This window comes from Convolutriloba macropyga, chromosome 4 (genome assembly GCF_964194025.1).
Source record: "Convolutriloba macropyga chromosome 4, txConMacr16.3, whole genome shotgun sequence".
Lineage (NCBI taxonomy): Eukaryota > Metazoa > Xenacoelomorpha > Acoela > Convolutidae > Convolutriloba > Convolutriloba macropyga.
In genome coordinates this window covers 74,881,433-74,894,641 of record NC_134471.1, presented here as the reverse complement: position 1 = coordinate 74,894,641, position 13,209 = coordinate 74,881,433, and the positions used below count along the sequence as shown (strand labels likewise).

At 38.1% G+C, this 13,209-nt stretch overlaps 1 protein-coding gene across 1 annotated transcript in view; it reads right to left on the bottom strand.

The window, feature by feature from the left end:
• The window catches only part of LOC142338677 (uncharacterized), a 74,339-nt gene extending 61,734 nt beyond the window's left edge, over positions 1-12,605 (bottom strand). The window contains exon 1 of the mRNA XM_075388543.1: positions 12,440-12,605. Within this exon, the coding sequence (XP_075244658.1) occupies positions 12,440-12,470 (31 nt within the window). The 5' untranslated portion in view covers positions 12,471-12,605. The remainder of the gene's footprint in view (positions 1-12,439) is intronic.
• Positions 12,606-13,209: the final 604 nt, after the last annotated feature.

Sequence of the window (13,209 nt, the reverse complement as noted above, 5' to 3'; positions counted from 1 at the left end):
AAATGTATATTTCATGTTCTTTTTCGTTAGTAATGGGCCCTGCAAAGTCTATTTGTATTTCTTGGTTTGGAACTATACATGGTGTATGTGCTTTAAATTGTTTTGCTGGAATAACAGATTTTAAATTTTTGCCGATAGCAGTGCAAGATTTGCACTCTATTGCTTTGACAAGCAAATCACGATTCATGTATGGCCACCAGCAGTGCTGAGCCATACATACCATCCCCCAGCTACCTGGGTGACTCTCATGCAAATCGTCAATGAGGGCATCTTTGAGTGCATTCGGAATGGCCACCTTCTCGTCCATACAAACACACCCGCCAGTCACATGAAGGTCCCGCCAATAGCTGTGGAGATACGGGTTGAGGGCCTTTAGTCTTTCTTCATCTCCCCGTATTATACAGTCCCGAACCTCTTTCAGAATTGCGTCCTTGCTTGTAAGTGATGCAATTAGACCTTTGCTTAATACTTTTCCCACCACTCTTTCAAAAGACATTACTTGGGGACTATCCGTAGGTGGGGTGCTTAAATTTGAATGCGAGGAGGATCTGCGTGGCGTACTTGTGGTTGCATTGTCTGTGAACGATACGCGAGGCGAAGCTCTTGTTGTTCGGGAGGAGATTGATTGTCTATTGAGAGATGAAGCTTGTTGACTCATTGTTGATGAGAGTTGAGTTTTTTCAATTAAGTTAATTGACAAAGAGGAAGACAACTGAATTTCAGGTTGAGTTTGGGCAAAAAGCACTTGTTTGTTGTTTGTTAATTGAGCACGTGAGTTATTTAAAATAATTGAGTGTGGCTTACTAAAAAAGGTAGGAATTTGAGGCTGATTTTGGATTGACACGTGAGAATGACTTATTGGAGTAAATTTGGAAGTATTTTGGTAAGCAAGTGACGCTTTTCTTGTGTTTACAAGCATTTGAGGCTCAATTTGTACAGGATTAGTTGTAAATGGTAGACTATGTAACGCAAATTTAGAATGAATTGGGTATTTAGTAACTTGCTTTGCAAAAGAGTCATCCGAGGAATGCATTCTAGTCTTTTGAGTAAATAATAAAGTATTATGCCTGGCGGGTGTTAAAATGTTAAAGGAAAAACGTACTCGCGATGCGAGATCGGAGGTGGTATTAATTAATTTAGAAGTGTTAACTTTTGAAGTAGGATATGTATGTGCGAATACGGAATCATTTTGAGTTGAATGTACTCGCTGATCATGTGCACTAGTACAATTAATACTATTAGTGGAATGAAGAAATGAGTTATATTTTTGATCCGCGAATGATTTAGTATTATCAGTTAAATGTACGCGCGGGGCGTGTGTACTATACTGATGATTGAATTTAAGGGAGGTTTAGGCGTACACGCTGGGCGGAATTTATGTCTAAATTGGAAGTTTGTTTTGAACAGAATTTTGAACTATTGTTTCGCGGGGCGAGTAAATCATGAATTTTTGTTTGAGGGTTTGGTGTTACGTAATTTATGGTTAAAACTTGTTCTGTATTAGTGGTGGAATTTTTATTTTCACAATCAATATCAATATATAATTTATGAAGTGAATGAGCTGAGAGGTTGTGTTTTTGTTGAAGTAATTGAGCGTCAGAATGTATGCTTGATAACGTTGCAACTAAAAATTCCTCGTCATATTTGGAAACACTTTTTGCTGGTTGATATGGCTTTCGAGATATGTAATCAACTAGTCCCATTTTCGCGCCAGGTAGATGCTCTATTGAGAACTGATAAGGCAAAAGACGATCAACCCATCGTGATAATCTACTATTGTTACTATTATTTGACCGATGTTCTTTTAAAATGGAAAGTAATGCGCGGTGATCAGTGATAACAGTGAATTCTTTACCATACAAATAATTTTTAAAATATTCTATGGACCATACTACCCCAACAAGTTATAATTCGTTAATACTATAACGTTCTTCACTACTGTTTAAAAATCATGATGCAAAAGAGATCGGCTTCCAACCGTCAACTGTTAGTTTTTCTAGTGCTGCTCCCAATCCGGAGCGAGAAGCATCACATTTGATTCGTGTTTCAAGTTGGGGGTTATAGTGAATGTTTTCTGTATGATTTGCTATGCGAGTTTTAATGGCATTAAAATGTAGCGTATGAGCGTCAGTCCAAATGTATTTAGTGGACTTACGAAGTACAGCTCTTAAAGGATGGCAGAGTTGAGCTAAATTGGGAATAAATTTACTAATATAGTGGACTGAGCCGAGAATTGAGCGTAATTTTTTAAGTGTATTAGGTGGTTGTAATGACAAAATAGAGGATGTTTTTAATTCGAGTGGCGATATCCCAGATTGAGTTATATTATATCCTAACCAGGAAATTTGTTGTTTCGCAAAGTGGCATTTAGGAAGGTTAATTCGAAGGTTATCTGCGTCCAATTTTTTAAGACAATCTAATACAAGGTGGAGGTGATCATCTTCTGAACCTTTGCTAACAATTAAGATGTCGTCTAAGAAACAAAATGTATTTTTAAGTCCAATCAAGGTGTAATCCATTGCCTTCTGAAACTCGGCAGGCATGTCTGTAAGACCGTAAAATCCCGTCTTGAATCGATATGTGCCTGTCATGTCACCACTTACAATTTTAAAATTACAATGTTTAGCAGTTTCAGGGTGTAAGATTAGTTGGCTGTATGCCTACTTAAGATCTATAGTAGAGAAATATATTTGTTCCGCTGGTTCTGTTTTGTAGTTTGTTATTATTTGTGATATGGAATCCATAAGTGTTTCAATATTTGGCATCTGATATTTGTTCTTGTGTATTGTTTTGTTAAGAGTTTTAGAATCTAGTGCTAACTTTATGGTTTGATCTCGTTTGACTGTGATTACAATAGGTGAAATAAAATATTGGTCAGAACAGTTATTCAGTTTTTCTATATGTCCCTCTTCAAGAAGTTTTTTAATTTCATTATTTACTCGTTCTTGTAAATTAATGGGTACTCTTCTACCCTTTTGGTGTTTTGGCTGAAAATTTCGATGGAATTTAGATTTAACAATGTGTATTTTTGAGCGACCAATACGTGTAATAAGTTGAGGAAATTGTTTTGCAATACTTGTTTTAAATGGACATTGAGATGTGATAGTGTTGACCATACTACCTTCATTTTTTGGGGTTTGAGTTACTGAGATTCCGAGAGCGTCAAATAGATCTCTACCCACTAGTGGTTTTAGCCCGTCACGGACTACTACAAATTCAGCTTCTTCAAGTCGCCATCCATTGCTCGCAATTGGTGCCTGTATCATACCCGTCACGTTTATGGGTTCGTTTGAAAATGTTTTGAGTTCCTGGGGAGGCGCTATCATCAGCCAACGAGCAAGGGGAGAATTTTCCACAATCTCCGAAGCAAGAGACTCGGGTAAAATACTGCATACACTGCATGAATCAATGAGAAGTCCAACGTGGGTATTACCAATTTGTAAGATGGTGTTCTTTGGTTCGATCTGTATTGCGTTACTTGCGATGCTAGCGACCATATTGTCATCTGAGCTATCGTAGTCTGATTCGCATTGCGGGTTATAATTCATATTTTGTATAGCGCTTACCGTTTGGTCAGTTGTAGTTTCTTCAACGGAGTTAACATTAGATCGGGTAGATTTATTTGATGATGACTTCGGTTTCCTGCACACTCGCGAAAAATGGTTTTGGAGGCCACAATTATTGCAAGTCTTGCCTCTCGCAATACACTTGACTTTATGATTAGCTGACCAAGTTAAGCCACAGTTCCTGCAGAGTTGGTTTGGTGATCGAGTAAAGCTAGATGTAGTCGGCCTTTGATTCGGTGGTCGAAAAGATCGTTGAGGAATTATTGCATTAACTTGCGGAGCAGATTGCGAGTTTGTAATTTGTAGTTGGTTTCTTTGACCTAATTCCATATTTATGGCCAAACGTAATGCTTGGGCTGGTTCTAAAGTTTCGCGCAACAATTCCCATTGAATTTCCGGATCTAACATATTTGCAATAAATAAGTCTCTGATGAGGGTATCTTCTTGACTCCCGAGCTCACAATTTTCAGAAAGTTCTTTCAATTTTCCGAAGAAATGTTCGATGGACTCTCCTCTTGTCTGTTTTGTGGTGAGAAGTACATACCTATCAAATGTGATATTGCGCTGACGAATAAATGCTGCTTCCATGATTGTCCAAAGTTCTGCTGTTGAGAGACTGTCCATCTTGAGGTGTGGGTTTTGGCTCCAAACAATTCGACGTCCTTCAGTGCCCAAACTGAGGTATAGCATTGACACAGTCTTTCGATCGGCCTGGGCCCATGGTTTGTCTCCGCACATTATTCTTATCTCCAGTTGTCTCTAACACTGATTTTCCCAGTTCATTTTTGATTGAGCGTTCCTCGCCAATCTTTCCCTCTCCGATTGTGCCGATGATCCTGTTATCGTATCCTCATAGATCGGTTCAAGTGGTAGTTGCACTGTTTCGGGTTTTGGTTCCAACAAAGTGTCTATTGTAATATTTTCCTTCGCAAGAAGAGCTAACTTGGCCTGCATCTGCCACTTTTCCCATTTCAGCGGCGGGTCTACACTAGGTTTATCCCAAAATGGCTCAATGCCAAGTGGGGTCCGCTTCTGAGCTGCTGACTGCGCCATGTCGTACGCAAGTGAGATTGCGTTTTTGTTCTTGAGTCGTGAGTTGCGTTTATGTTTTATGTCCTACTTGCGCGGCGAGTGCGCTTTACACAATTTCTAAATGAATCCGCTTAGCGAATCGCGTAATGATTATTCGTTTACTTTACTCGATTTGTAAAGACAGTTAATGAAGAATAAGTTAAATTGAGCAACTGTACGCGAAGTGCAAAACTAAGAGAATTAAAAATTAAGGCAACTGGTATTCCAGAAGTCATAACAAACGTGAACAATAATTTCCCGCTATGGGAGATGGGAACAACAGACTAGCATGTGAATTAACATTGACTTATACACATGCCCCTCAGGAATAAGTACACTAAATAAATTAAGTACATCGTATGATAAATTTACTGCACGGAATTAATTTATGATATATGACATTTCTACCGCTTCAATGAAAATTAAAATTGCATAAAGTAAAATTTTAATAACAATATGAATAATAATAATAATACTTATTCACCGGTTAAATAGTATCAACAATATATTTACTGGTTATCATAGCTAGTCATAAATAATAATGTATCAAGTTTTAGTTAATCAGATTTTTCACATAACTTCTTCATCAGTGATTTGCTCATTTGAAGTACTGTGATCTGCTGGTCGTTTACGGGGGTCCGTCGGTGACACCTGTCCTATGATAGGCGAGGGAAAGTCGTTTGCGATAGGTTCAACCCGCGTAGCTATATCAACAATTGTTTGTACAACCGAAGGTTGTATCGATTCGATGTCTCCTACGCGTCGCTTCCTACGAGGTGGAGCAAAGTTCGGAGGACACGAATTAGTGGAGTCACCAGATGAATCTTCTTTATCATATCCATAATATTTAGGACTTTTTCTAGTCCGTTTTAATGCTCTTGTCAGAGTATGGGGTAATGTTGTTGTTGGAACTGAACGAGATGATAAGAGTACTTCTTGTTGAGTATTTGTAGGAGGGGGTGCAATTAATACTTCTCCAGTTATAATTTGCTGTTCGGGAGCAGCCTCTGGAATTTCGGGTATTACTTGGGGAGCGAAATTGTCCGGTACTTTAGGCATGCGTACTCGCATTGCGCGAGCAATGTTGGATTTGTTTGAGGATACACCGCTACCAGTTTCTCTTTTGCGATGCTTCACTTTTCGGTCTCCTTTTTGTATGCGGGTACACTCTTTGATGTGGCTAAGTATCTTAGCCTCAGTTGTCTTCTCTTGCGTGCGGGGTCCTTGACGGTTTATGTTTTCGGTTAATTTGGTTTTTCGTTCTTTCCGAGTGCCAAATTTTGCAATATGACTATTGCGCACTGTTACTTCCATCTTCCCCGGCTCGCGAATGACAGAAGTGTATTGATCGGTCTTTTGTAATACCGATCCTGGGGCCAATACCTCATACAAACCGTCCAGATTTTTCTTGGATCTTTTATGAAGCTGTTTCTTTCGGGCAATGTTTAATTGTACGGCGTGTTCTTTCAGCGGAAGTGGACGATGCGCTTGCGTGGTGCGAAGGAAACGGGATTCATTATCAGTTGCTAGCCGTTCGCGAGTAGTGGCATCCTTTGTCGCTTTACACATATTGCGTCCAATTTTGTCGTCAATCCGGCTGTTTCCCCAGTGTTCCTCCGGCAGCAATTTATTAGGGGTTACAGTTTCTTCATCTAAATAATGATTCAAAATTTTTCATAACGTAAATCAGATGATTTTGTTTGAGTACTTATATTACTAAGTGGTGTATTGGCTTAACGCCCAAAGTGAGATTCGAATGGCGAAAGCTTAGTTGTTCTATGTTTACATATGCGAAGCTGGTATATAACTGATTTTAATGCTGCTTAAATGGTGAACGAATTTACTTCTTTATTTGCTTCTTTTATACATGCCAAGCGTTGTTTAATAGTACCAATAAGTCTTTCAACTAAACCTATTGCACGATGATCGTTTGCCGGAGCTGGTATTAGTGTGATATTATTTTTTGTACAAAAATTTTTTACTTGGTTACAAGACAACCAGCTTGGTCTATTCTTAAAGAACGAGGAACTCCATGAATTTGTATATAGTTATCTAAGAATTTTATGACATTCGAGGACTTTGCATTATCAACCAATTCTGCAGAAGGGTATTTTGAAAATCTATCAATGCATGTTAAAATGTATATTTCATGTTCTTTTTCGTTATTAATGGGCCCTGCAAAGTCTATTTGTATTTCTTGGTTTGGAACTATACATGGTGTATGTGCTTTAAATTGTTTTGCGGGAATAACAGATTTTAAATTTTTACCGATAACAGTGCAAGATTTGCACTCTATTGCTTTGACAAGCAAATCACGATTCATGTATGGCCACCAGCAGTGCTGAGCCATACAAACCATCCCCCAGCTACCTGGGTGACTCTCATGCAAATCGTCAATGAGGGCATCTTTGAGTGCATTCGGAATGGCCACCTTCTCGTCCATACAAACACACCCGCCAGTCACATGAAGGTCCCGCCAATAGCTGTGGAGATACGGGTTGAGGGCCTTTAGTCTTTCTTCATCTCCCCGTATTATACAGTCCCGAACCTCTTTCAGAACTGCGTCCTTGCTTGTGAGTGATGCAATTAGACCTTTGCTTAATACTTTTCCCACCACTCTTTCAAAAGACATTACTTGGGGACTATCTGTAGGTGGGGTGCTTAAATTTGAAAGCGAGGAGGATCTGCGTGGCGTACTTGTGGTTGCATTGTCTGTGAACGATACGCGAGGCGAAGCTCCTGTTGTTCGGGAGGAGATTGATTTTCCATTGAGAGATGAAGCTTGTTGACTCATTGTTGATGAGAGTTGAGTTTTTTCAATTAAGTTAATTGACAAAGAGGAAGACAACTGAATTTCAGGTTGAGTTTGGGCAAAAAGCACTTGTTTGTTGTTTGTTAATTGAGCACGTGAGTTATTTAAAATAATTGAGTGTGGCTTACTAAAAAAGGTAGGAATTTGAGGCTGATTTTGGATTGACACGTGAGAATGACTTATTGGAGTAAATTTGGAAGTATTTTGGTAAGCAAGTGACGCTTTTCTTGTGTTTACAAGCATTTGAGGCTCAATTTGTACAGGATTAGTTGTAAATGGTAGACTATGTAACGCAAATTTAGAATGAATTGGGTATTTAGTAACTTGCTTTGCAAAAGAGTCATCCGAGGAATGCATTCTAGTCTTTTGAGTAAATAATAAAGTATTATGCCTGGCGGGTGTTAAAATGTTAAAGGAAAAACGTACTCGCGATGCGAGATCGGAGGTGGTATTAATTAATTTAGAAGTGTTAACTTTTGAAGTAGGATATGTATGTGCGAATACGGAATCATTTTGAGTTGAATGTACTCGCTGATCATGTGCACTAGTACAATTAATACTATTAGTGGAATGAAGAAATGAGTTATGTTTTTGATCCGCGAATGATTTAGTATTATCAGTTAAATGTACGCGCGGGGCGTGTGTACTATACTGATGATTGAATTTAAGGGAGGTTACATTAGAGTTCTATTTTCGCGCCGCGAGATTTGAACTAACATTTCTTAAGCGTACACGCTGGGCGGAATTTATGTCTAAATTGGAAGTTTGTTTTGAACAGAATTTTGAACTATTGTTTCGCGGGGCGAGTAAATCATGAATTTTTGTTTGAGGGTTTGGTGTTACGTAATTTATGGTTCAAACTTGTTCTGTATTAGTGGTGGAATTTTTATTTTCACAATCAATATCAATATATAATTTATGAAGTGAATGAGCTGAGAGGTTGTGTTTTTGTTGAAGTAATTGAGCGTCAGAATGTATGCTTGATAACGTTGCAACTAAAAATTCCTCGTCATATTCGGAAACACTTTTTGCTGGTTGATATGGATTTCGAGATATGTAATCAACTAGTCCCATTTTCGCGCCAGGTAGATGCTCTATTGAGAATTGATAAAGCAAAAGACGATCAACCCATCGTGATAATCTACTATTGTTACTTTTATTTGATCGATGTTCTTTTAAAATGGAAAGTAATGCGCGGTGATCAGTGATAACAGTGAATTCTTTACCATACAAATAATTTTTAAAATATTCTATGGACCATACTACCCCAACAAGTTCTAATTCGTTAATACTATAACGTTCTTCACTACTGTTTAAAAATCTTGATGCAAAAGAGATCGGCTTCCAACCGTCAACTGTTAGTTGTTCTAGTGCTGCTCCCAATCCGGAGCGAGAAGCATCACATTTGATTCGTGTTTCAAGTTGGGGGTTATAGTGAATGATTTCTGTAAGATTTGCTATGCGAGTTTTAATGGCATTAAAATGTAGCGTATGAGCGTCAGTCCAAATGTATTTAGTGGACTTACGAAGTAGAGGTCTTAAAGGATGGCAGAGTTGAGCTAAATTGGGAATAAATTTACTAATATAGTGGACTGAGCCGAGAATTGAGCGTAATTTTTTTAAGTGTATTAGGTGGTTGTAATGACAAAATAGAGGATGTTTTTGATTCGAGTGGCAATATCCCAGATTGAGTTATATTATATCCTAACCAGGAAATTTGTTGTTTCGCAAAGTGGCATTTAGGAAGGTTAATTCGAAGGTTATCTGCGTCCAATTTTTTAAGACAATCTAATACAAGTTGGAGGTGATCATCTTCTGAACCTTTGCTAACAATTAAGATGTCGTCTAAGAAACAAAATGTATTTTTAAGTCCAATCAAGGTGTAATCCATTGCCTTCTGAAACTCGGCAGGCATGTCTGTAAGACCGTAAAATCCCGTCTTGAATCGATATGTGCCTGTCATGTCACCACTTACAATTTTAAAATTACAATGTTTAGCAGTTTCAGGGTGTAAGATTAGTTGGCTGTATGCCTACTTAAGATCTATAGTAGAGAAATATATTTGTTCCGCTGGTTCTGTTTTGTAGTTTGTTATTATTTGTGATATGGAATCCATAAGTGTTTCAATATTTGGCATCTGATATTTGTTCTTGTGTATTGTTTTGTTAAGAGTTTTAGAATCTAGTGCTAACTTTATGGTTTGATCTCGTTTGACTGTGATTACAATAGGTGAAATAAAATATTGGTCAGAACAGTTATTCAGTTTTTCTATATGTCCCTCTTCAAGAAGTTTTTTAATTTCATTATTTACTCGTTCTTGTAAATTAATGGGTACTCTTCTACCCTTTTGGTGTTTTGGCTGAAAAATTCGATGGAATTTAGATTTAACAATGTGTATTTTTGAGCGACCAATACGTGTAATAAGTTGAGGAAATTGTTTTGCAATACGTGTTTTAAATGGACATTGAGATGTGATAGTGTTGACCATACTACCTTCATTTTTGGGGTTTGAGTTACTGAGATTCCGAGAGCGTCAAATAGATCTCTACCCACTAGTGGTTTTAGCCCGTCACGGACTACTACAAATTCAGCTTCTTCAAGTCGCCATCCATTGCTCGCAATTGGTGCCTGTATCATACCCGTCACGTTTATGGGATCGTTTGAAAATGTTTTGAGTTCCTGGGGAGGCGCTATCATCAGCCAACGAGCAAGGGGAGAATTTTCCACAATCTCCGAAGCAAGAGACTCGGGTAAAATACTGCATACACTGCATGAATCAATGAGAAGTCCAACGTGGGTATTACCAATTTGTAAGATGGTGTTCTTTGGTTCGATCTGTATTGCGTTACTTGCGATGCTAGCGACCATATTGTCATCTGAGCTATCGTAGTCTGATTCGCATTGCGGGTTATAATTCATATTTTGTATAGCGCTTACCGTTTGGTCAGTTGTAGTTTCTTCAACGGAGTTAACATTAGATCGGGTAGATTTATTTGATGATGACTTCGGTTTCCTGCACACTCGCGAAAAATGGTTTTGGAGGCCACAATTATTGCAAGTCTTGCCTCTCGCAATACACTTGACTTTATGATTAGCTGACCAAGTTAAGCCACAGTTCCTGCAGAGTTGGTTTGGTGATCGAGTAAAGCTAGATGTAGTCGGCCGTTGATTCGGTGGTCGAAAAGATCGTTGAGGAATTATTGCATTAACTTGCGGAGCAGATTGCGAGTTTGTAATTTGTAGTTGGTTTCTTTGATCTAATTCCATATTTATGGCCAAACGTAATGCTTGGGCTGGTTCTAAAGTTTCGCGCAACAATTCCCGTTGAATTTCCGGATCTAACATATTTGCAATAAATAAGTCTCTGATGAGGGTATCTTCTTGACTCCCGAGCTCACAATTTTCAGGAAGTTCTTTCAATTTTCCGAAGAAATGTTCGATGGATTGTCTGTTTTGTGGTGAGAAGTACATACCTATCAAATGTGATATTGCGCTGACGAATAAATGCTGCTTCCATGATTGTCCAAAGATCTGCTGTTGAGAGACTGTCCATCTTGAGGTGTGGGTTTTGGCTACAAACAATTCGACGTCCTTCGGTGCCCAAACTGAGGTATAGCATTGACACAGTCTTTCGATCGGCCTGGGCCCATGGTTTGTCTCCGCACATTATTCCTATCTCCAGTTGTCTCTGACACCGATTTTCCCAGTTCATTTTTGATTGAGCGTTCCTCGCCAATCTTTCCCTCTCCGATTGTGCCGATGATCCTGTTATCGTATCCTCATAGATCGGTTCAAGTGGTAGTTGCACTGTTTCGGGTTTTGGTTCCAACAAAGTGTCTATTGTAATATTTTCCTTCGCAAGAAGAGCTAACTTGGCCTGCATCTGCCACTTTTCCCATTTCAGCGGCGGGTCTACACTAGGTTTATCCCAAAATGGCTCAATGCCAAGTGGGGTCCGCTTCTGAGCTGCTGACTGCGCCATGTCGTACGCAAGTGAGATTGCGTTTTTGTTCTTGAGTCGTGAGTTGCGTTTATGTTTTATGTCCTACTTGCGCGGCGAGTGCGCTTTACACAATTTCTAAATGAATCCGCTAAGCGAATCGCGTAATGATTATTCGTTTACTTTACTCGATTTGTAAAGACAGTTAATGAAGAATAAGTTAAATTGAGCAACTGTACGCGAAGTGCAAAACTAAGAGAATTAAAAATTAAGGCAACTGGTATTCCAGAAGTCATAACAAACGTGAACAATAATTTCCCGCTATGGGAGATGGGAACAACAGACTAGCATGTGAATTAACATTGACTTATACACATGCCCCTCAGGAATAAGTACACTAAATAAATTAAGTACATCGTATGATAAATTTACTGCACTGAATTAATTTATGATGTATGACACTGGTCACCGAAAGATTTTGTATCTATTTTGTTGGCTCTCCCCCTGCCGTGTTTTTAAAGACACCTGCTTGCAAATTAAATGTTGTTATTTAGCTTTTTTTTCGAAAGGAAAGCACGCTTGCATGGGAGGTGTAAAAGCTATAGCTATATGCCTACCAAGCTGCGGGGACGAATCAATAGGTCCAAACTTTTAAACACCAACGTATGCTTCATATTTTTCGTGTAAACTTCGATAACACTATTGCATGTCTGAGTACAAAACGCAGTCCCAATTCCACAGTCTCAGAAAAAATTAGAAAGAATGGTCGCAGTATTCATGAAAAACGAGGAAAAACTATTGAAATGAAAATCTGGTTTTGGGTTGATTTTTAGCATTTTTTGTTTTTTTTTCTTTAAAAAAAACACAGCCGTTCCTTTTCAATTCTAAGTTCCAAAAGTGTCCTTTCAGACACCGTTGTATTTCGCGATGACTGATGGATTGACATGTGGTGTCTTATTCGCGTGACGAACATGATAACCCTAGTTATTTGCTCCAATAAATTTATAACTTGAAAAACGAAGCAGTCTTCAGCGAATTATTGTTACTCACATGAAAAAGTGAAGGTTCTTGTGGCTTCCATAATTCGAAAGTATTCGAAACAAAATTCAACAGTTCAGTTTACCAAAAACTATATTACTATGTTTGGCTAATTGGTGTATTGGTTGCATGAAATTTGATGATAGTTGATTACGTAATTAACATGACAATGTCAATATTTACTAATTTTGCTGAATGTTAGCATTTCAATGGACTTAAATGATCACGCAAATAAAGCTTGCTTTAAATTCAAACTACAAATTAATCAAAGAAACCATTAAAAGCACAAAAATTAGAGACAAATTGGTTATTATATTCGCCGCTATACTAAAATTTCAAAAATTTTAAGACAAAGCTAACCCCTGTGAACATAGTGAACATACACGTCCAAAACCAGGAATCATATGAAGGAATCAGTTTGAGATTTGTACAAATAATTTCAACTTTTTTGGAAGGAAAAACATAAGAGGCAAAAAATGTTTTCCACAACTAGCACAGAGAGCGATAAAAATAGCCAACTCATGTTAAGTATTTCTCAAAATTAAAGTAAAACACGAAGAAAAATGAAAAAAATATCACCCCTGGCTTGAAAATTTTTGAAGGGTGATTTTGTAGGCCTTGAGAATTTTTACATGCACTTAATGCATTGCCTGACCCAGTTTTTGCAAGACATCGTATTATCTCTTATGCGATCAAATTTATACACGATATTACACTATATAATTTGTACCGGCAATGTTCATTCGCACATAATGCCCCGATCCTTCAAGAACAAAACCAAT